At 39.5% G+C, this 24,778-nt stretch overlaps 1 protein-coding gene across 5 annotated transcripts in view; it reads left to right on the forward strand.

Annotated features, from left to right (window-relative positions):
• Positions 1 to 5,309: 5,309 nt before the first annotated feature.
• plekha4 (pleckstrin homology domain containing A4) overlaps positions 5,310 to 24,778 on the forward strand; it is a 28,512-nt gene continuing 9,043 nt past the window's right edge. For 4 of the 5 annotated variants that reach the window (XM_088323534.1, XM_088323538.1, XM_088323535.1 and 1 more), the window contains exons 1-16: positions 5,310 to 5,414; positions 14,778 to 14,847; positions 14,920 to 15,018; positions 15,093 to 15,165; positions 15,242 to 15,342; positions 17,079 to 17,191; positions 17,270 to 17,464; positions 18,685 to 18,955; positions 19,046 to 19,105; positions 19,174 to 19,281; positions 19,362 to 19,412; positions 22,524 to 22,604; positions 22,693 to 22,845; positions 22,931 to 23,029; positions 24,461 to 24,569; positions 24,663 to 24,730. In XM_088323534.1, the coding sequence (XP_088179660.1) occupies positions 14,779 to 14,847; positions 14,920 to 15,018; positions 15,093 to 15,165; positions 15,242 to 15,342; positions 17,079 to 17,191; positions 17,270 to 17,464; positions 18,685 to 18,955; positions 19,046 to 19,105; positions 19,174 to 19,281; positions 19,362 to 19,412; positions 22,524 to 22,604; positions 22,693 to 22,845; positions 22,931 to 23,029; positions 24,461 to 24,569; positions 24,663 to 24,730 (1,650 nt within the window). In that variant the 5' untranslated portion in view covers positions 5,310 to 5,414; position 14,778. The remainder of the gene's footprint in view (positions 5,415 to 14,777; positions 14,848 to 14,919; positions 15,019 to 15,092; positions 15,166 to 15,241; positions 15,343 to 17,078; positions 17,192 to 17,269; positions 17,465 to 18,684; positions 18,956 to 19,045; positions 19,106 to 19,173; positions 19,282 to 19,361; positions 19,413 to 22,523; positions 22,605 to 22,692; positions 22,846 to 22,930; positions 23,030 to 24,460; positions 24,570 to 24,662; positions 24,731 to 24,778) is intronic. The other variant, XM_088323537.1, reaches the window with a different exon arrangement.

Here is a 24,778-nt window from a genome sequence, read left to right on the forward strand (position 1 = left end):
TAAGGGGTTAGCATGTCGAAAATATTGAAAAAAACGTAAGGGGTTAGCATGTCGAAAATATTGAAAAAAACGTAAGGGGTTAGCATGTCGAAAATATTGAAAAAAACGTAAGGGGTTAGTATGTCGAAAATATTGAAAAAAACGTAAGGGGTTAGCATGTCGAAAATATTGAAAAAAACGTAAGGGGTTAGTATGTCGAAAATATTGAAAAAAACGTAAGGGGTTAGCATGTCGAAAATATTGAAAAAAACGTAAGGGGTTAGCATGTCGAAAATATTGAAAAAAGACCTAAGGGGTTAGTATGTTGAAAATGTTCAAAAAAAGACATAAGGGGTTAGTAAGTCGAAAATGTCCAAAAAAAAACACCTAAGGGGTTAGTATGTGTAATATGTCGAAAAAAAAGACATAAGGGGTTAGTATGTCGAAAGTATATAAAAAAAACACGTAAGGGGTTAGTATGTCGAAAATGTTGAAAAAAAGACGTAAGGGGTTAGTATGACAAAAATATCGAAAAAAAAGACATAAGGGGTTAGTATGTCGAAAATGTCCCAAAAAAAGACATAAGGGGTTAGTATGTCGAAAATGTCGAAAAAGACGTAAGGGGTTAGTATGTCGAAAATGTCCAAAAAAAGACATAAGGGGTTAGTATGACAAAAATATTGAAAAAAAGACACAAGGTGTTAGTATGTCGAAAATGTCCAAAAAAAGACATAAGGGGTTAGTATGACAAAAATATTGAAAAAAAGACACAAGGTGTTAGTATGTCGAAAATGTCCAAAAAAAAGACATAAGGGGTTAGTATGTCGAAAATGTCCAAAAAAAGACATAAGGGGTTAGTATGACAAAAATATCGAAAAAAAACGTAAGGGGTTAGTATGTCGAAAATATTGAAAAAAACGTAAGGGGTTAGTATGTCGAAAATATCCTAAAAAAACACGTAAGGGGTTAGTATGTGTAATATGTCAAAAAAAAGACGCAAGGGGTTAGTATGTCGAAAATATTGAAAAAAAAGATGTAAGGGGTTAGTATGTCGAAAATATTGAAAAAAACGCAAGGGGTTAGCATGTCGAAAATATTGAAGAAAACGTAAGGGGTTAGTATGTCGAAATTTTTGAAAAAAACGTAAGGGGTTAGCATGTCGAAAATATTGAAAAAAACGTAAGGGGTTAGTATGTAAGAGATTTTGAAAAAAACGTAAGGGGTTAGTATGTCGAAAATATTGAAAAAAACGTAAGGGGTTAGTATGTCGAAAATATTGAAAAAAACGTAAGGGGTGAGCATGTCGAAAATATTGAAGAAAACGTAAGGGGTTAGTATGTCGAAATTTTTGAAAAAAACGTAAGGGGTTAGCATGTCGAAAATATTGAAAAAAACGTAAGGGGTTAGCATGTCGAAAATATTGAAAAAAACGTAAGGGGTTAGCATGTCGAAAATATTGAAAAAAACGTAAGGGGTTAGCATGTCGAAAATATTGAAAAAAACGTAAGGGGTTAGTATGTGTAATATGTCAAAAAAAAGACTCAAGGGGTTAGTATGTCGAAAATATTGAAAAAAACGCAAGGGGTTAGCATGTCGAAAATATTGAAAAAAACGTAAGCGGTTAGTATGTCGAAAATATTGAAAAAAACGTAAGCGGTTAGTATGTCGAAAATATTGAAGAAAACGTAAGGGGTTAGTATGTCGAAAATATTGAAAAAAACGTAAGGGGTTAGCATGTCGAAAATATTGAAAAAAACGTAAGGGGTTAGCATGTCGAAAATATTGAAAAAAACGTAAGGGGTTAGCATGTCGAAAATATCGAAAAAAAGACATAAGGGGTTAGTATGTCGAAATTATCGAAAAAAAGACATAAGGGGTTAGTATGTCGAAATTATCGAAAAAAAAGACATAAGGGGTTAGTATGTCGAAATTATCGGAAAAAAAGACATAAGGGGTTAGTATGTCGAAATTATCGAAAAAAAAGACATAAGGGGTTAGTAAGTCGAAATTATCGAAAAAAACACGTAAGGGGTTAGTATGTCGAAAATATTGAAAAAAACGTAAGGGGTTAGTATGTCGAAAATATTGAAAAAAACGTAAGGGGTTAGTATGTCGAAAATATTGAAAAAAACGTAAGGGGTTAGTATGTCGAAAATATTGAAAAAAACGTAAGGGGTTAGTATGTCGAAAATATTGAAAAAAACGTAAGGGGTTAGTATGTCGAAAATATTAAAAAAAACGTAAGGGGTTAGCATGTCGAAAATATTGAAAAAAACGTAAGGGGTTAGCATGTCGAAAATATCGAAAAAAACGTAAGGGGTTAGCATGTCGAAAATATCGAAAAAAACGTAAGGGGTTAGCATGTCGAAAATATCGAAAAAAACGTAAGGGGTTAGCATGTCGAAAATATTGAAAAAAACGTAAGGGGTTAGCATGTCGAAAATATTGAAAAAAACGTAAGGGGTTAGTATGTCGAAAATATTGAAAAAAACGTAAGGGGTTAGTATGTCGAAAATATTGAAAAAAACGTAAGGGGTTAGCATGTCGAAAATATTGAAAAAAACGTAAGGGGTTAGCATGTCGAAAATATTGAAAAAAGACCTAAGGGGTTAGTATGTTGAAAATGTTCAAAAAAAGACATAAGGGGTTAGTAAGTCGAAAATGTCCAAAAAAAAACACCTAAGGGGTTAGTATGTGTAATATGTCGAAAAAAAAGACATAAGGGGTTAGTATGTCGAAAGTATATAAAAAAAACACGTAAGGGGTTAGTATGTCGAAAATGTTGAAAAAAAGACGTAAGGGGTTAGTATGTCGAAAATGTCCAAAAAAAGACATAAGGGGTTAGTATGACAAAAATATCGAAAAAAAAGACATAAGGGGTTAGTATGTCGAAAATGTCCCAAAAAAAGACATAAGGGGTTAGTATGTCGAAAATGTCGAAAAAGACGTAAGGGGTTAGTATGTCGAAAATGTCCAAAAAAAGACATAAGGGGTTAGTATGACAAAAATATTGAAAAAAAGACACAAGGTGTTAGTATGTCGAAAATGTCCAAAAAAAGACATAAGGGGTTAGTATGACAAAAATATTGAAAAAAAGACACAAGGTGTTAGTATGTCGAAAATGTCCAAAAAAAAGACATAAGGGGTTAGTATGTCGAAAATGTCCAAAAAAAGACATAAGGGGTTAGTATGACAAAAATATCGAAAAAAAGACATAAGGGGTTAGTATGTCGAAAATGTCCAAAAAAAGACATAAGGGGTTAGTATGACAAAAATGTCCCAAAAAAAGACATAAGGGGTTAGTATGACAAAAATATTGAAAAAAAGACACAAGGTGTTAGTATGTCGAAAATGTCCAAAAAAAAGACATAAGGGGTTAGTATGTCGAAAATGTCCAAAAAAAGACATAAGGGGTTAGTATGACAAAAATATTGAAAAAAAGACACAAGGTGTTAGTATGTCGAAAATGTCCAAAAAAAAGACATAAGGGGTTAGTATGTCGAAAATGTCCAAAAAAAGACATAAGGGGTTAGTATGACAAAAATATCGAAAAAAAGACATAAGGGGTTAGTATGTCGAAAATGTCCAAAAAAAGACATAAGGGGTTAGTATGACAAAAATGTCCCAAAAAAGACCTAAGGGGTTAGTATATCGAAAATGTCCCAAAAAAAGACATAAGGGGTTAGTATGTCGAAAATGTCGAAAAAAAAGACCTAAGGGGTTAGTATGTCGAAATTATCGAAAAAAAGACATAAGGGGTTAGTATGTTGAAATTATCGAAAAAAAGACATAAGGGGTTAGTATGTCGAAATTATCGAAAAAAAAAGACATAAGGGGAGGGTTAGTATGTCGAAAATGTCGAAAAAAAAGACCTAAGGGGTTAGTATGTTGAAAATGTTCAAAAAAAGACATAAGGGGTTAGTAAGTCGAAAATGTCCAAAAAAAAAACATCTAAGGGGTTAGGATGTGTAATATGTCGAAAAAAAAAGACATAAGGGGTTAGTATGTAGAAAATGCTGAAAAAAAAAACGTAAGGGGTTAGTATGTCAAAAATGTCGAAAAAAAAGACATAAAGGGTTAGTATTTTGATAATGTCGAAAAAAACACATAAGGGAATAGTATGTCCAAACGGTCAAAAAAACACATAAGGGGTTAGTATATGTCGAAAAAAAACACAAAAAGGGGTTAGTGTGTAAAAATGCTGAAAAAAAAACGTAAGTTAGTATGTCGAAAAAAAGACGTAAGGGGTTAGTATGTTGAAAAAAAAAGACGTCAAGGGTTCGTATGTTGAAAATGTCCAAAAAAAGACATAAGGGGTTAGTACGTCAAAAATGTGCACCATCTTTCTTTGTAAATATGTGTAACCCATGTATAATATGTATTTGCAACTGTATATCTTTGTCATGTATTTACTTGTATTTATTTTAGACACTTATTCTTATTCTGTTTTGCACGGGTAAATGAAAAAGGAGGGGCAGAACAAACGCGGGGTGCCGAGTTTAAGTGGGGACAGCTAAAGGTGAGGGACAGACAAGGAAAGAAGAGGGGGTAAAAAGTTGGTTAAAGAAAAAGGAGTTGCGTGAGTAAATGTCTTCATCCGATATATTTTTCCCACCCTTACTTTGGAAATATACACTTTTTTCCTCAGATTACTTTCAACGGGACCCGGACTCAGTAGGTCTGCATTTAGTTTCAATTGCGGGACTTGAAGTCGGGTTTGGGTTAATTTTGTGTTTGTGTTACATGTTTAAATGTGGGCGCATGCGGCTTATATACAGGTGCGGCTTGTGTATGTACAAAATCGGTTTTCCTCTTAAAATGTGGTGGGTGCGGCTTATAATCAGGTGCGCTCTATAGTCCGGAATTTACGGTACTTGAGGATTGAGCTGGCGGAGGCTGCAATCATGACTTTAAGCCAGGAGATGGCGGGAGAAAGCAGCAAGATTTCACGTTCCGGACACCACCTTTAATAAGGCTCACCTAGTGGGTGCTGACATGATTGTGCGCCATCTTGTGAAATGCACCGCTCAAAACAAGAGAAGAAAAAAGGTGCGCTTTTGTCCTTTTGAATCACCGTAGTTTGTAACTCTTATTGTACTTGTGCAGCGACATCTAGTGGTCAAATATTACACACTGTCCCTTTAATCTGCTCATGAAAGTTCCAAGAAGATGTTCCAACAAAGTAACAGAACGGGTGGGTATTTTTGCTGGAAATTCCCAAGTCAGCGGCCCACGCTCACTCGGAGACAAGGGCGGCTGTGGATGAGCATGCCGGGAATGATGAAGATGCCGAAGAAGAAGAAGAAGAAGAGGGGGGGGTGGGAAAAGAACTGAAGAACTTGCAGCCTGCAGAGAGGAGAGGTTAAAGAACGCTGCCATTAAAATTGTTTTAAGTGTGTGCTGTGAGGACGCCGACCGACCTGACAATTCATCAGGTAGGACAATAGGAGTTTTATTTTTACATTTTCAAAACAAATATCATAGATCTATCCATTTATAGATGCACAGTGTTCATTTGAGCTCTGAAAATAGATGCGTCCCGGGGACTCGCATGCTCAAAAATCTAGGGGTCCCAACAGAGATCTACGGCTCCCCAAAATTGAGTGTGCTCCATGCCCTTACAAACTGTCGTATTTTCCCTTGCAAAACACAAAAAAGTATTTTTTTTCAAACTTGTTTATTTTTGTAGTTTAACATGTTATATTGTACATGTGTTTCCTTGTATCATATATAATGTTAATGAACATTTTGTTGTGAGACACTGAGTTGCTCGACATGAATGAGCTTTATTATAAAAAAAGGTTCAAAAATGAAGTCGCTTGGACGTTAACTGTAAAAGGAAAAAAATACATGCAAATGGAATTAAGTAGAATAATACATTTTCTTATTCAAACTATGAATTCATTTTCTGCATTCAATGATTGTTGGTAATATACCGATTAAAAGGGATCACCGCAAACCTGTCTTTTTTCATTTTCTCCTTTTATACTTCCTTTTTTTCTTAACTTCTTTATACAACATCATCATTCATAATATAACGCATCAAAGCAAGTGAGCCGTTTAATGAGTTGAGCCGAAAAAGCCGGTTCTCTAAAAAGAGACGGACTTTCACTACACAACTCGAACTGGAGATCGGCGTGCAGACGAAAACTCGGACCGCGAGACAAAAACAACAATGGCGGATCTGCCTAACGAAAAGTTTGGAGTGTGGTAAATCTTTGTTAAAAAATGATAATAACAATTTCGTGTCAAAAAGGTTGCATCCCGGGGCACGTTGATTTGAGACGATGCGTCCCCAGCAAAAATAATGCGTCTAGGACGCAGGGACGCGGGCAAACCAGAACACTGGATACAGTATAGTAGATACATAGATATATAGACACGGATATATCGATAGATGGATAGAAATTCCTTGTTTTTTGCAGGGGAACCTGATATAGGTTGAATCTGTGAAGTAGAAGCCTTAATTCCAATGAAACACTCTGCTATCACAGAAGCCAAAGAACAAACCCTTTTAACAGGCTCAAGCATTCAAAGTACTGAATAAAGCTGTTCTTTGATTTTTTTTACAAATATTAAGCGTGGAGACTGTGTAGAATGCCCAACACAATGCACGGCGTCGATCGGTGTACAGAGTTGGGGTGGGTAGGGTTACTTTAACTTGATTACTTTCAATTAATTTTGGATTACTCCAATACCAAATATGCTAATAAAAGACAAAAGAAACTAAATATGAATAAAATGACTAAATTTTGTGCAGGCTTGGAATACACAGAACGGCAAAAATGATATTGGCAAGCTGTTTGGATTTATTTTCATTTTGTTTCTGTCGCATTTTATGTTCGTTGTGCCGGAGATCAAAGAGATCAATGCCAGAAGAGAAAGCTTACCACATGTTGCGAGTCATCATTTTGTTCATATTTAGTTTCTTTTGTCTTTTATTAGCATATTTGCTAATGGAGTCATCCAAAAGTCATTGAAAGTAAGCAAGTTAAAGTAACCCTACCCAACCCTGATTGAGTCTATTGTGCATTGTTTTGTCAACGGTTTGTTTTGGAAGCTCAAACGTCGAGCGCTACTCGACTTGTTTGTAAACGCGGAAGACATGCAAATGTTTCCGAGTCCACAAAGAGCACTCTGTCCGGCGCACACTCGACGTTTGTCCTCTCCTCCATCACCGTCTCCTTTTTTGTGCATTTTGGCATTTCATGGCCTCCCTCCTTCGCCTCCGGGTTCTCCTCCTCGTCATTAAGCAACAATAACACCCCCGGAAACCAGAGAGATCCAGATGATTCTCATATCTACGACAGCACAAAGACGCCACTGTGAGAAATCCTCGAGTCCCTGACTGACTCAAAGGCCATTGTAGCTCGTCGGGGGATGTTAACAATTGCATTTTTCCCCCAGTATTTTTTCATCTTTCTCATCTGCTTTTTAAGCGGGGGTCAATAGTGCAGGAATAAATCATGGGACGGTGACGTGACTAAAATACTAATAATGAACAACCAATAACAGTCATGATGATAACATTGAGATATTGAGCCTCCTAAATGCACTTGAAAGAGCGTTGGGTACTACAGCACTGTTCTTGTTTGCCCGCGTCCCTGCGTCCGAGACGCATCATTTTTGCTGCTCAAATCATCGTGCGTCCCGGGACCCAACGTTTTTGACATGAAATTGTCATTATTACCCGATTTATTTATTTTTTTCCACAAAGATTTACCGCACTCCAAACTTTTCGTCAGGCAGATCCGCCATTGTTGTTTTGGTCTCGCGCCGATCTCGGCAAACGAGATCTGTTTGCTTCGAGATGACGTCATTGTTGTGGCGGTTGTCAAGTGAAAGAGAAGTATGCCTCCGAAAAAACAGTTGGTACTAGGTGCAAATCGACAAAAAATTGGTAATTTCTTCAGTGTTGGTAATAAGTCGAAACATAACACAGAAAATGGTAACAGCGACAATAATTCCGGCACAAAAAAACGGCGGAGAAATTCTTCGGAAGACCGCGAAGGCAAGGAAAACACGTGTGTTAAAGCGAACGATTAGACGAAAGAAAATAAAAGAATACTCCTAGCAAGAAAAGGACTTTTCTGCCAAAATTGACTCAATTATATTCCTGGTTACGCTATGAGGAGGAGGATAATGGATTGGACCTTGAGAAGGCATCAAAACTGTGGCGGGATAGCAAACCACAAAGAAGATATGAACTAAAAAATCTGAAGTGATAACTGCTTTGTATTACCAATTAACTGTGATGATTAAAACTGCATGAATATATAAATATTTCAGCAATATTATTTTGTATAGTGTACAATATTGTGAACTGAAAAATCCGAAGTGATAACTGCTTTGCATTACCAATTCACTGTGATGATTAAAACTGAATGAAAATATAGATTAATATAATTATTTCAGCAATAATATTTTGTATAATGTACAATATTGTTGTGAAATGAAAGATCTTGAAGTGATAACTGATTTGTATTACCAATAAACTGTGATGATTAAAACGGAATGAATATATAGATTGATATTATATATTTGTTGCCGATAAGACTAAATTTTGGGGAGCCATAGATCTCTGTTGGGACCCATAGATTTTTGAGCATGCGAGTCCCTGGGACCCATCACTTTTCACAGTTAAAATGAACACTGCTACAGTATTTAGAGAAGGGTTCTCCATGCTATTTGTTACTCATTAGAGCAAAAAGGGGCACCCACTTCAATATGCATTTCAAGAAGAACAACTTCTCATCTTATGACTTGAATTATTATCAGGCTAGATCAAAGCGGCGCCGCCGCGAGCACCGGCCTTTTCAGCAGCTCGGTGATTTCTTGTTTCAAGTGTCTGCTTCTATCTTCGGTGTTTTTCGTCCCGTTTGACAACGACACTTTGGATGACTTTCTATCCTGTGGTTATGGCTTTTAACACACAAAAAGGTCCAAATTGTCCCTAGTTGTCTGTCTCTTTGAGCCCTGCAATCAATTGATGGTGTACCGTTGCCCACTGCTAAAAGATAGCAGGGATGGGCTCCAGCACCCCCACGACCCTACTGAGGATAAGCAGAAAAGAAAATGGATGCATGGGTTAGATAAGCTCAGTCAACCACTGAAAATAATTTTACTTGAAAATCTCAAGGACCCATCACTGGTAGCCTATTTTCAGACCAGGTCTGCCGGCACCTCGGCTGTCCTTAGGGGGAATCACATTGGAGACCCCTGATTTATCCCAGTGGTAGAAAAAAAAAACTACCTTCATCACGGTTCACAGTGTTTTTGGGGTAAGTACAGCCTGGCGGCAGCCATCCCTCGCCTTTTAGGGTAGGGAAGTCTCCTGGTCAAACTCAGAAAAATGTTATATATTTATCTCATCTCATCTCATTAGCTGCACCGCTTATCCTCAGTAGGGTCGCGGGGGTGCTGGAGCCCATCCCAGCAATCATCGGGCAAGGGACACCCTCAACTGGTTGCCAGCCAATCGCAGGGCACACGGGAACAGACAACTCGCACGCTCATTCACACCTAGGGACAATTTGGACCGGCCAATCCACCTGAAATGCATGTCTTTGGAATGTGGGAGGAAACCGGAGTGCCCGGAGGAAACCCACGCAAGCACGGGGAGAACATACAAACTCCGCACAGGAAGTCCGGTAGCTGCATTTGAACCCACACAGGATGTTCCCAAGACCTTAGAACTGTGCAGCACACGCGCTAACCACTGCGCCGCCGTGCTGCCCGTTATATATTTATATGGAATTATATTCTTTATGTATGAAAAGCAGTCGTGATTCCAGTATTTGGTGTCCTATTGGAGGAATTTTAAGTCTCGACTCTCCAGTCCCCGACAAAAAGACATTAAAGATCAGTGTGAATTATTTCACCATTAGATTTCAATTTAAGGTGAAGTGCATCCAAAAACAAGTACAAAAAAAGGAAAATATACAAACTATGGAGATTCAAGGTACCAAAAGCACCACTTTACTTCTCATTATTTTGCGCAGCTCCTGATATGTACAGTAAATTCTACGAGTATTTTTAAAAATGTGTTTTTATATAATAGGTCATTTATTTTTGCTTATTATTTTTTTTAAACGAATAAAGTGTTTTTACCGATAGAAGGTGCTAAACCCTACACACTGTCCTTTTTAAAATGATTAAAAGCCACCTGCAAAAAATAGCAGAAACAATGACTTTAACTTGTGAAAAAAGTGTTATGAAATATACTTGGTTTTACACAGAGGTGGATAGAGTAGCCAAACGTTTGACTCGAGTATACGAACAGTTACTTCCGAACAATAGGACTCAAGCAGAAGTAAAAAGTAATCCAAAAAGTAATTCAAAAATGTCCCAAAACCTACTCAAAAAAGGAGTAAATGTAACTCTCGACTACTCTGGTTTTACATAATAGGTACTGAATAAAGTTTAAATAGAGGTAGAGTAAATAAGTATAGTTTCCACGAGGGGCATCATGGGAAATGGAGTTTGTGTCTGCAAATCTGACAGAAAGACTCATGTGTTTCCTCCAGCGTCCCCCTAACCTCACTCATTCAGTTGGGGACACATTTTCCATTCTGTAGCCGCTGCCAGCTCGTTTTTTATTCTCGGTGCACTTGAAGGCGGCAGGGCAACACACCTGTCCCCTGTCAATATAACAACCACGCTAGCTGGACCAGAATAGAAAGGGAGGGAGAATGCTAAGTCGGAAAGAAAAAGTGGAGATGGCAGGAAGGAAGAGTCGTAAAGGAACACGGACAGCGTTTTGCCAAACTGCCGGCTGTACAACTTGAAAACAGCAAAGTTGTGGTAAGCCTCAAGCCAGCGAGCACACGTGCATGATTTGACTTGAAACTATTTGGGCTGTCAGTATCAATGTTCCCTCTAAGCTGCTCACACATTCTCAGCACACAAGAAAATCTAGCCAGCGCACAAAAATCAGGGCTCAAAATTACTAATTAAGAAGCGACTCAAGTCAAAGTTACAGTGCATGAGGGTCAAAATACACGGGTTCCCCTGACGTTGTGTCCTAAATGCGGTATTTTGAAGTCGAAGTAGAACGAAGGTGAGTAAAGTTAGTTGTTTGTCGAGAACCAGCTTCTTCGGCTCGGCTCACTAAAAGAAACCGGCTCTTTCGGGTCGTAAACGGCTCTTCAGGTTGTTTTTGCTTCTTTAATCCTAACATGACCAAATATGATGTAAAATTATGCACGACATGACTTAAAGGAAAGGGGGAATAAAACAAAAAATAAAAAAATACCAAAATGAAAAAGTAGCGAAAAGCTGAGAAAAGAAGAAACAAAAGGAAGAGGAAAAAAAGAAGCAGAAATTTAGAAAAAAAGCCCAAAAAAAGAAAAGAAAGAAATGTAGGAAAAAAGGTAAATAGAGAACAAAAAGAAAAAAATAACAGCTCGGAAAAAATAAACACAATGAGATTTTTTTCAAAGGAATTTTTAAAAAAGTAGAAAAAAAACACAGAAAAAAGAAGAAAAAGTTTGTGTTGCATTCAAATAATTTCCAATGATATCAAATGAATCTTGTTGCCAACATTGTACTTCCACTCAAAAATGTGATGAAGTACAGTTCTGTATCTTACAACCGACTCAATAAGCCCCCCAAAAGTGTGAATATTATGCGACAAAATATATCAGGAAATAAAAAGAAATGGATATCTTGTGAAAGAATTGTAAGGACAAACGACATTTGTAGGCCATCGTACATGAGTCAATTCATTCAAAAGAGAAAAATCATTTTGCATTGCCGGAACCTCAGCAAAATGTAACTTGATGTCAAGTTTTGGACATGTTTGATCATGAATTATCTTGCCACACTTGGGATTACAGTTGCTCACTGTTGTTTCAAGCGTTGCTCACCGACTTTGTGAGAACGCTCAGACCCGTAAGGAAAATTACAGGGAACATTGGTCAGTACTGGTTTTTAACCCTTACCGAAAAAATGGCATATACAGCAAATTAGAATTTTTTGCAGGAGTTGCGTTCTAAAAAGGACCGCAAAGTAAAAATCTTAATTCATTCATAAAATACTAAATTACAAACACTATTTCCAAGCTCAAGCATTTATTTGACAAATAAAAGTACTGTACTTCATAACAGTTTTGTTTTGACTTATTATTGGAATCCTAGCTTTGCTTTTAGAGTGGCCGGGCATTCTCCTTGAGCGTGGTTGTTGGGGGCATGGTTTGTTGAAAAAGCACAAATGGCTCCACGAAAGCAGATGTTTCTGGATTCTGTTGCTATTAATTGGGGGTGCCTTGACACCAAACCTAGCAAAAAACACTTCCGCAGGCCTAGAGAACAACCGTGTACATTTTCACAATGCCTATAAATCATCTACGAATACAAACACACGCAAATCGGGATTTAGAGATAGATAAGACTTGGATTAGATTAGATATGAATACGCTCGGGCAGCACGGCACCGCAGTGGTTAGCGCATGTGCGGCACAGTTCTAAGGTCTTGGGAACCTCCCGTGTGGGTTCAAATCCAGCTACCGGACTTCCTGTGCGGAGTTTGTATGTTCTCCCCGTGCTTGAGTGGGATTCCTCCGGGCACTCCGCTTTCCTCCCACATTCCAAAGACATGCATTTCAGGTGGATTGTCCAAATTGTCCCTAGGTGTGAATGAGCGAGCGAGTTGTCTGTCCCTGTCTGCTCTGCGACTGGCTGGCAACCAGTTCAGGGTGTCCCCTGCCCACTGCCCGATGATTGCTGGGATGGGCTCCAGCACCCCCGCGACCCTACTGAGGATAAAGCGGTGCAGCTAATGAGATGAGATGAATACGCTCTTGATCCGCATTATTGTGGATAATCGTTTCCCGACGTATTTTAGCACAGCATGGCGTTATCTCATCATAACTAAGTTTCAAATGTTTCAAATCCTAATGGTGGATAAGACAGCCCCAAGTCTAACCTTTCATGATGTTTGTATGTTGGAGCCTTTTTCAAATGGCATAGTTTTGGTTCGCCTGGACCTTTTGAGGACACTTTTTGTAGTCTTGTTGTCAAATGTGAAGTGGAGTTCGTGGAGCCTTTAGGCGTTAAACCCGCTACGTTCATTTTACAGGCAGAAGAAAATAGGCGGACACATTATCCTATTTTTGTTCCATAATTCAGTGCCCGTTGTACCTAAACAAATTTTAACTGTAGAGGATAAAAAATCAATGTCTTCCAAAAGAGACTAAAACGACGCTGACACTCCAAATGATTCAAGTACAGCTTCAGTGTTACTCTGGGTGCACCTTTTTAGGCGTCCAGGTATAAAAAAACAGGTAGTTTTCCGAGTTAACAAATAATTTCTGCAATATAAATTTTAAATACAATATTGCTGTGATATTGCACTTATGGTTCACGGATCCCTTATCCGCCTGGCTCGACAGGGGTTACATGGAGCATGCTACTCTGGGCCGCTTTCTTTACTGTTGACGTTTCCTGGTTTTAATATTGCACTCTTGATTCAAAAAAGGGTGATAAATAGGTGAGGACACTCTTTACTTTTTTTACTTCCGATATTTTGTCATGTGGACGATACTGGAAAACAAAGATGTGGTGTGAAAATGTTATCATGAAAAGATTGTATTCCATACAACAAATCCTCATGCCATGAGGCTCTTTAACCCCACCGGGGAGGAAAAGCCCACATTAACCCCCCCCCCCCCCCCCCACATTTGCATATTACACTACTTTTATGACAGTGCGTATTTTCCGTAGCACTATTTAAATACTCTATACCAGGGGTGTCATACTCATTTTAAATCGGGGGGCCACACGAGAGAACAAACATTCTCTCGGGGGCCGGACTAGTACATGAAAGAGAAAGAAAAAGAGAGATAAAGATATAAGAGAAAGAGGAAGGGGAAAGGAGAGAGGGTGGGACAAAGAGAGAGAGAGGGAGAGAGTGTGAGAAACAAGAGATAAAAAGAGAAGTCATGAGAGAGGGGGAAAGACAGGGAGAGGAAGAAAGAAATCTAAAGAGAAATAGAAAGACAGAAGGAGAGAAAAGAGAAAAGAAAGCGCGAAGGGTAGGAAGAGTGAAAGAGAAAGGAGAAAAAAGGAAAAACAGGAGTTAGAGCAAAAGAAATTAAAGAGACAAAGAGAGAGAAAGAGACTAAGATGAACAAAGGAAGAGAAAACGAGAGACACAGAGTGAAAGAGACAGAGAGTGGGAGTAAATGGGTGGAAGAGAGAGAGAGAGAGAGAGAGAGAGAGAGAGAGAGAAAGAGAGAGAGAGAAAGAGAGAGAAAGAGAGAAAAAGAGAGAGACAGAGAGAAAAAGAGAGAGAGAAAGAGAGAGAGAGAGAGAGAGAGAAAGGAATACAAGTACAGTGTCTTTGTTCGAGGCACCTTTCTTTGGAAACATCAAGTTGACATATTTCAACCTGCAGCTTGTTTTTCTCTTGCGCTTCTCAGTGTTGTCTCGCGGGCCGGATTCAATCCCTTAGCGGGCCTGATCTGGCCCGCGGGCCGCCTCTTTGACACATGTGCTCTATATCAACACGTTGTATTGGGTATTTTCATATTCTATATCTTTTATTTTAGTATTTTATTTTTCAACACAAGGGATACTGCTGGAAGTGGGAATTTCCCTACGGGATGAATAAAGTATCTATCTTTCTATCCATCTGAAAGTACTGCACTTTATAAACATTTTTTTTTACAAATAACTTGTTTACTGTCAAATTATGATTTTATAAACAATCTTGCTGCTACATTGCACTATTGATTCCAAAAAGGGGAGAAAACGATTTTAGGACACTATCCACTTTTTGAGATTTGCTGTCCTTTGCAGGATGGACGAGCAGGACAGAGTAAGCCAAGCATCCAGCGTGGCCACGATATCCTATTTCCCCGCCAGGAGGGTTGGTTTCAACCAATAAGACTTGAATATTTGGACGATTTCCAACCTTAAAATGTGAATCTGATGTGGTCAGGAAAGCCATGGCAGGGTGCAAACATTTGGCAAAAGATGTCGAGCTGCCAAAAGAGACCCCAACTGCCCCGTGGTCATCAGAGGATGGCTCCACAAAAAGGTTTTCAGCATCTTTTGGTCTCTGTCCTAAATAGGAATCATCATTGCTCTTAATCCTTCGTTTTGACTGTGTAGGACAGCACGGGTTTAAAATTATGGAAGAGAAGATGGTTCGTCCTCTCCAACTACTGTCTGTTCTACTATAAAGGTGCACGGATTTTCTCATTTTCGGTGAAAAGGAACCCCGGTTTTTGGTTTTCTTATTTCTTCTTTGTTAAAAGAAGACAGCAGAGAAGAACCGGCGCTGGGCAGCATCCCACTCCCCAGTTATAGAATCTTATTCGGCACTCCACGGGAATGCAAGAACAGGAAGTTCACTTTCAAGGTACTTCTTTTTGCTTGCTCCAGCTTGTCCAATATGTGTCGATTAAAGGTGTGTGTAACTTCAAAAATACCGTAAATTCCGGACTATAAGCCGCTACTTTTTTCCCAAAACTTTCAACCCTCCGGCTTATTCAGTGATGCGGCCGATTTTATGTCATTTTTCTAACGGCCGCCAGCAGCGCTCGAGTACAAAAAGTAAGATTTTGACTGCAACTTCTTAGCGTGTGCAAAAATTAAATTAGCGTAGCCAGGGATGTGATTTTTCCGACTATAGTCGGAATTCCGACTTTTTCACTTGCGTAGCAAACAAATCAGACTGTCTCACTCTTTCCTTTATTGCTCTGGCGCACCCTGTTGGCCGTTAGAAAAATTGCATAAATTGGCCACATCGTTGCACAAGCTGCAGGGTCTGAACTGCATTTGAACTGACCTTGCAGTATTTACAAAAAAAATCAGGTATATGGGCAAATTATGTTGTTATTTAAAGATGTTAAATTATTAATTTAAGCATGGTTTTGGACAAGTAAATTGCTTAAAACCCAGGAGCTTTGGGGGGGCATCGCCCCCCCCCAACTGGGCTCTGCCCTGGGCCCCCAAACCCCCGGCTAGGTTTCAGACTTTTTCTCCTCACCTCAATCACATCCCTGGTAGACATATCCTCATCATGCAAATTGCAAAAAGAAAGGCACATGACACTACTTTCAAGCTAAATGCATTCGAGCGGTCCGATATAGAAGGAAACAGAGCTACCGCACGCAAATGTTACTTTGCGGGCGTGATGCTTGCGTGTTTTTGAGTAAGGGAGCGTGGGACGACGTCTATATGACAAGGTCTCTTTCCCATGCTGAAGGAAGACGACTTTGATGACGTCATTCATCAGGAGGATGACGAGAACGGTTATTACAAGCACGGTATGTTTTTTTTAACCGAGCTGTGTTGCGAGCGTGTTCCTAGTAGCGTTTTGCTACCCTTCACAGGCACGGTTTGGGATGAAAGTTATAATATTATTATTAAAGCTTTGAAAACTCTCTCGGTGTACCGTCTTTCTTTGTAAATATGTGTAACCATGTATAATATGTATTTGCAACAGTATATTTTTGTAATGTATTTATTTTAGAAATGTATTCTGTTTGTTTTGCATGAGCAAATGAGAAAGAAGGGGCGGGGCAAACGCGGGCTGACGGGAAGTGGAGTAAAGGAGAGACGCGTTTGTGGACGCGGCCGACAATAGTGGATATATATTTTTCCCACCCTTACCTTTTGCAATATACACTTTTTTCCTTGGATTACTTTCAACGGGCACCCGGACTCTGCAGGTCTGCAATAAATCTTAAGTACGGGTATCATTTTCCATTCAATTTGAAGGCTGTGTTTTTTGGAATGTATCGGGTATGAGTTATTTTGTATTGCGTTTTTTTCAATGTGGGCGCATGCGGCTAGCACACAGGTGAGGCTTGTGTATGTACGAACTCTGTTTTCCTCCCGAAATGTGGTGGGTGCGGCTTATAATCAGGTGCGCTCTATAGTCCAGAATTTACGGTAGAGTTCTTGCCGATGCCATCTTCTGGCTGAAAACATTATTGCAGCTCCTTTTGTTGCGCAAGCAAGTATGTGACATTTTTAGATGTGCTTTTTGGCTTGGCATTTGGACTGTATTTGAAACATTCCTTTTCATACTTTCACCATTTTCATTCTAAAATTCAATTAAAACCACAAAATCACTCTGCTAAAAATGAGGTGGTGCACCAGGGGATGCGTTCTTACTACTTGAGCGCTGACACTCAAGAGGACATGCTGGGTTGGGTCCGGGCGCTCACTCAGTCTGCTTCAATGGAGACTTCTATGCACAGGTGCGTGACATCGGAGTAGATTTTTTCTTTTGACGCCATCTGCCTCCTACTTTTCAGCGAAATGGCTGTCCTTTGCAGGCGCTGCTCAAGCTATCAAGATTTCACTCAGGTGGGCTGCAGCAGCGAGTCGGTGGACCTTCCGAAGGAAACGTGTCCAAAAGTGAGAAACATCAGCAGAACGTTAAGTGAAGAGAGTGGCCTGAGCGGAGGAAGGATCGTGACGTTGGACCCGGAACCGAGAAGCGGGAGGAGCGCTCGTCAGAGGACCTCCAGGTCTGAGAAAAAAATTAAAAATAATCTCCTTATTTTGACAAGTATAAATACCGGCCTATAGCCCCCCTACTTCTTTGCTACGTTTTGAACACTGCAGTTTTTTCTTATAATTGCTTGGCGGCACCAAGGAAAACGGTGAGCTGCTCTTTTTACAACGGATGCGATCTAATACAAAACACTGCGGTGATGCCTGGAAACAGTTATGATGCCCTGCAGGAGTAATGAGCTAATTATTCATATACTACATAGCAGGAGCAAAATGGGAGGTTTGATTGTACTTGATTCAATATTTGTACTTACTTACTTAACAAATATTTCTGCCTTTTTATCCTGACAAAAAAGAAAGGAAAATTCCCAAAGAAACAGACAAAAAATGACTTCAAAACACATCCAAAAAGAGCAGAAAATCATTCTAAAAATCAAAAGCTATCAACGACCATAAATATGACCCAAGAACCGATAAAAAGCGGACAAAATGAAGACAATGAAAGACAAGGCCAGAAAACAACTGAAAAAACACCAAAACGGGCCAAAAATGACCATGTCTAATCTCGTTGCAAACAATGTTGACTGCTTAATAATAAATGACAATAAAGGTAATCCAATCAATTCAACCTCGTTATGACGTACTCCTATTTTACAAATATTTCACACACAAATCATGTCCCCAATTCATGCACCTGAATTGAACAGCAGTGGAAGTTATCTATCAAAAACTCGACATTTCTCTAATGTCAAGTCACTGAAGTTCCCTTTAATCCTCGTGGAACGATGACAAGCAAATGCAATTTGGTCTTTTATCGCAGCAACCAACAATGACTACGACACTAAAAGACGCGTCTGTGTTGCAATCTGGCAATATTCTCCACAGTACGTTTGCCCTAGAAATATAGGGCTCACATTTTAGGCGATGCGGCCCTCATTCGTGTTTTCTTTTGGCGCAGTAGTAATAATGTGCTCATCTTTGTAATCGCCATCTTAAACAGTCAGATGATCTGAAAACACGTGCTTCAAACAACTCTGAGCAGGACTGAAAACGATGCAGCTGATGCAGCTACTTAAAATGCAAAAAAATGGAAGTGAATGACTTCATTTTATGGCTGTTTAGGCCTGCTGCTTAAAGTCTGGTGAGGCTTGTATAATGGCCGAATTAAGTCAGGTTATTAAATTTGAGCGTACGGCTTAGTCGTCAGGAATTGACGATATTTGCCTCTGCGCAGCCCCTCACCTCGAACCCCGAGCCCATGGGGTCCAAACCAGGATGGGGATCCTCTCCCTTTCATAACCCCGCATACAGGATCGAGAGGCACGGGTTTTTCAACTCCCAGGAGTGACCTGGGGTCTCGCACCCACACACCGGTGGGAAGGATGGACATTCGACCCCAGGACGACTCGGCTACCGTGCCCAACAGGCTTTACTGCGCACCGGCCTCACCCAAGTTCAAGTTCCGGTCCGCTCCCACTAGTCCGGGAACTGAAAGGTGGCACAAGGTGAAAACCACAAGACTTTCATCCTCAGAAAAACAAATGCTCAAGAATTTGAATTGAAGCCAAACGCTGTAATGCCATCTCTGCTCTTAGCCTACACCGATTTATGGATCTGTCCGTCACTCCCCAACTAGGCAAAGATCTTCGGGAAAGGTGATTATAGAATGTCTAAGAAACGGCTGTTGTCTCATGATGCGTTCAATTTCGCCTCGTTTTTTTAGAGCTCCTCTGCGGGGGCCCGCACGGACCTGCTACCCCCTTTGCCGCCGTCGTCCAGACATGTGCATCAGACCCAACAACATAAGCACCCTCAACACAGCCATTTATCTGTTAGTGTACCCACATTTCACCCAGTTTTTGTTCGCTGCAGTAGTTTTCCATTGAATTTCAAGTATCGCTCACTTTACAGACTCCGAAGTCCGAGTCGACTCCGATCAGACCTCTGGAAAGCGACGCAGACGTAAGTTGCTGCGTTATGCAGGATTGAGCAAGTATCATACAGGCCGCTTGGAATTTGGGGGTTATTTCGGCCACCATCATGTTATGAGTGATTACCGTATTTTCCGCACTATAAGGGGCACCTAAAAGCCTTTATTTTTTTCAAAAGCTGATCATGCGCCTTATAATACAGTGCGCCTTATATATGCATCAATATTAAGTGGCAAAGTCTTGCAACTAAAGCAAGCAGCCGCCGACTCGATTTTCCCCCGAAGGCGAAGTCGTCCGCGGTGTATGCTGGGATTTATATACCGGCGTTTCGTTTCCTAACCAATGTGTCAATCGTCATTTGAATCAGTCACTATTGGCTAAAGTTATTTGGAGGTAAAGGGGGCGGATCTTTTTTAATCATTTACAGGCTCGCATAGGCTAAAGGGGCGAAACAAAGCCTGCGATTGGCCGAAAAAGATGAATGTGAATCACAGGTTGGGTTGCACTACGGCATAGAGAAAACATGTTTTACTATTCTGTATTTGTAAATATTTGACTCTCCTGGATTTACTACACTCACGGTTGTAAGAAGACCATGGTTATCAGTATTGAACGTGATGGCTGCAAGAGAACTTAGGTGAGCTATGCGGCTTTATATTTTCCCGGTATCTTGTTTTAGAACGATCTTGATGTTTCTGTGATGAGTCTATTTTTAAACTCAATTCAATTCAAAGTGTTTATTGTCATATGCACAGTAAAGAGCCCCGTTTCCCTGCACAATCAAATTCTTACTTTGCTGTCCACACAGTTGCCAGCAAAAAATAAAATGGAAACTAAGAAATGTTTGTTTGGTGACATCGTACGGACACCGCATCCGCACGTGTCTACGACACGTATTTGCTTCTTTGCAAGCTTTGGGAATGTTAAGGGGGTAATACGTTTGATTGAACTATCTGACTGTTTTGTCCACGTTCCCATTTTAGCGCCTTATAATCCGGTGCGCCTTATAGTGCGAAAAATACGGTACTTTTGGCCCTTTTTCAGAACAACACAAACCTTCAATAACTGGCAAGATCTACCATAAACATGTGTTCAAACAATCTAAGATTAAAAACAAAACATAAAAATGGACTTGGATTTTTCAGGATTATAATGAAGTGGAGACTGGAATTCAACATGAAAACGTTGAAAGACTACGTAAAACTGGAAATATGATCTGTTATAAACAATGTTCCCTGTAATTTTCCTTGCGGGTCAAAATGTTCACACATAGTGGGTGAGCAACGCTTGAAACAACAGTGAGCAACAGCAATCCCAAGTGTGGCAACTAAGTCATTATCAAACATGTCCAATACTTGACATCAACTTACATCTTGCTGTTTCCGGCAATGCAAAAAAAAAAAAAATTAACTTTTGGATGATTTGACTCATGTACGATTGCCTACAAACGTCATTTGTTTTCACAACAATTCTTTCACAAGATTTCCATTTCTTTTTTTTCCTGGTATCTTTTGTCGCATAATACTAACATTTTGGGGGGCTTATTGCACGATAAACAACTGTATTTAATCACATTTTTGAGTGGAAGTACAATGTTGGCAACAAGATTCACTTGACATAATTGGAAATGATTTGAATGCAACACCAACTTTTTCTTCCTTTTCCCCATTTTTTCCCATTCTTTTAATTCCTTTAAAAAAAATCTCATTGTGTTTATTTTTTCCTAGCTGTTCCTTTTTTCTTTTTGTTCTCTATTTTCTTTTTTCCTCTGTTTCTTCCTTTTTTTCTGCTTTTTTCCTTCTTTTTTCTCTCCTTTTGTTTAGTTTTTTTCTCAGCTTTTCACTACTTTTTCATTTTGGTATTTTTTTGCTTTTTTGTTCTATTTCCCCCTTCCTTTAAGTCGTTTTATGCATAATTTTACTTAATATTTGGTCATGTTGGGATTAAAGAAGCAAAAACAACCTGAAGAGCCGTTTGGAACCCAAAAGAGCCGGTTCTTTTTAGTGAGCCGAGCCGAAGAAGCCGATTCTCGAAAAACTCTACTGACTTGACCCAACTTCGTTCTACTTCGACCATGACTTCCAAATACCACATTTAGAACACAGTGTCAGGAGAACCCTTGTATTTTTACCTTCATGCACTGTAACTTTGACTTAATTAGCTTCTTAATTAGCAATTTCGAGCCCTGATTTTTGTGAGCTGGCTAGATTTTCTTGTGTGCTGAAAAGCTCTGGGTAGTGCGCAATTGCGCGCACACGCAGCTTAGAAGGAACATTGTTTATAAATATATTCCAAAACCCCTTTTGATTCTTGCTCTCTCAGTTGTCCATAAATTGTTAACTATTTTTCACTATGACCAGGCGTTTTATGGGCCTGTGTAGTAGATGGGAAAGCAATTACTGGAGACAGACACCCACATCAATCATGACCCATCAGTACCCAAACACATTGCCTCTTTTACGATCAAAACTAATAAAGTCAAACGTTTTTAATTGGTTACAGGTAACAAAAAATGCTCTGCAAAATGCATTACTTATTTTGCCCTCTCTGTGTCATTTCTTGCCTGTGATTAGACCGTAGCCACATGTTGATGACTGTGAGATATGATAATGGGATGTAGCTGACACCTTGTGGGTGTTTTAGAGAACTCTAGCTATTCAATTCGATTTTTTTAAAAATATCGTTTGCAGTCATTTAAATAGTGCTTGTAAAATGGGGGCTCAGGCACCCCTTGTGGTGATAAGAGAGTTAAGACAGAGGTTTTCAAATAGTGGGGTGTCAGTCAGAGGGGGGGCGCATTTGACATTTGCAATTTCACAACACTAGGGAGCAGTGTTCTGCAAAATGTGATGATTTGTAAAAAATCAGCACGAATCATTTTATATAATTTTGTTTTGCAGTTTTTTTTTTTAATATTGCGCTCTTGAGTTGAAAACATTGTTTATGTGTTTGCATTATTATTTAATGTTTTTATGTCATTTCACTTTCTCAGTATATGGTTTGCCGGGGTCAGAAAAAACCTTTTTGGTTGGGGGTTTTGGGGCGCAAGAGGATTTCTTCTTCAGAGGGGGGGGCAACAGAAAATAAGTGGTAAGCACTGCTTGAAAAGCAGCTAGAACATCCTCATTTCTTTCTCTTTCAGGCCGTTTTGACAAGATTATGCGGGTGCGACAAGCTTCTGCAGTGTTTGTCCGTCGAACTCTCACAACTCCAAATGGACAAGGTCGCTAAAGCAATCGTTTCTAACCAAAAACTAAACATTTTTTTCCAATAAATAGTTGTTGTTTTTGTGCGTTTGATTCTCTTACCAGGATAGCGTCCAGTGCGCTTTGGAGGTGTTGAGACTGGAACTAGAGGACTGGAGAAGCCAAGGAACCCGAGCCCAGGAGGAGGCCTTGATCCACAAGGTTTTCCTGCAGGAAGAACTGGTCACAATCCGGGCCAGAATGTGCGACTTATACTTGGTGTGCAAACTTTAAGCACTCACACAAAAGGAGGTCATCATAATTTGCTCTGAAGTGAACATTTGCCCCCGATCCTATCTTCCAGGATATGGAGGTCGTGTGGAGTCAATATGAAAGGACGGAAAGTGAACTTTTTGTTTTCCGCTCACACCTGCAGCACGTATGCAACTTTGGGATGCCGCAGGTATGTTTGCATGAACGAGATTTCATCAAATGTGTGCTTTATGTTAAGCCTACTAATAAAATTGTTGGTACTGAGGTGTTCACCAAATTAGAATTACTGGTCTCACTATCGCCCTCTGCCATGATGCAAGAGAATTGCATGCCTCACTTTGCATCTACAGACGCTTACAATAGTAATAAATGACGTACTAATTAAACACGTTTTATTAATATGGATAAGATATTGTGAGAATTCTGAGAATTGTGAAGTCAAATGAGAAAGAACTTTAACGCTGAATAAATATAATCACTTAGTATAGTTTTAGTTTTGTATTGACATGACGACAGGTGAGACACAGCCTCACCTGCCTCCCCTGACAGCACGTCACTCATTTTAGGGATTGTTTTTCTTACTTTTCAGGTGGACTTAGTTAAAAGAATATTGGTATTACTAAAATTCAATAAGAAATATTTAAAAAGACATATTTTCAGAGAGTGGGATGGAACTGTATATTCCGCAGTGCAGGCACAAAAGGCACAACTCGAGAAAAGCTCTCCATTCCGACTACATTAGTGCTCAACTAAAATCCTCTGGATATAGAAACAAATCATTTGAAATGTTATAAGAGGAAAAAGTGTGCTCAATGTTGATATGCTTATTTGCAGATGCAACAAAGTTTTGGATACCAGTCACAGAACTCATTTTAAGAGAGTTAACTAAGCAGCTCAAACGCTTTGGGGAGATCTGGAAGGATCTCCATCCCTGGCGGTAGAATGGCTGTAGGAAACCATTCTCTGTTAACATAATACTTAATTGAGGTACAATGGATAGTATATATGAATAGTCATCACTCAAACATACAAACAAAACTGATACAGTGTATATTTGATTCCATATACCGGTTATTGAACTGCTCTTGGGGGCCCCTTAGTGGTCACAAGGCCCCCTGCAGCTGCTTAGGTCGCTTATGCCTCTGCTCTGCCTCCCCTGACTGCACATCAGTGATCAGTGTCCATGGTTGGGTAGGGTTACTTTAACTTGATTACTTTCAATGACTTTTGGATTACTCCAATACCAAATATGCTAATAAAAGACAAAAGAAACTAAATATGAATAAAATGACGACTCCCAACTCGTGGTAAGCTTTCTCTCCTGGCTTTGATCGCTTTGATCTGCGGCAAAACGAACATAAAATGCGACAGAAACAAAATGAAAATCAATCCAAACATCATTTTTGCCGTTCCATGTATTCTGTTACTCCCCAAGCCTGCACAAAATTGAGTCATTTGATTCATATTTAGTTTCTTTTGTCTTTAATTAGAATATTTGGTATTGGAGTAATCCAAAAGTCATCGAAAGTAATCCAGTTCAAGTAACCCTACCCAAGCCTGTCAGTGTCATTCAATTCTTTGTGAAGAGTCCTTCTACTCTGACTTATTTGCTTCCTTTCAGGAGCAGTCTCAGGCTCAAAGGGAGCTCTGGATGATGGAGGACATTCTCGCTGGACTAAAAGTGAATAGGGACCACTTCTGCTTCTTGCTAGGATTATACAAAGGCCACAGTATTTGTCATTTTCTTTACATTTTTTTACACTTAAGGTTTTGTCGCACTTCCAGATGAAACTAAATTTGCAACTCCTTTTTGTTGTGTTCAGGGTTGGAGTCTTCTGCGCCACATCCTGAATTTCCCAGTTTAGCCACAGAGATTCCGCATGTGCCAATTGTAAGACTATTGAATTTGTGGGAAAATATGACAAAGTATTGATTTATG

This window comes from Urocampus carinirostris, chromosome 19, assembly GCF_059441175.1.
Source record: "Urocampus carinirostris isolate Australia breed hairy pipefish chromosome 19, RoL_Ucar_1.0, whole genome shotgun sequence".
Classification (NCBI taxonomy): domain Eukaryota; kingdom Metazoa; phylum Chordata; class Actinopteri; order Syngnathiformes; family Syngnathidae; genus Urocampus; species Urocampus carinirostris.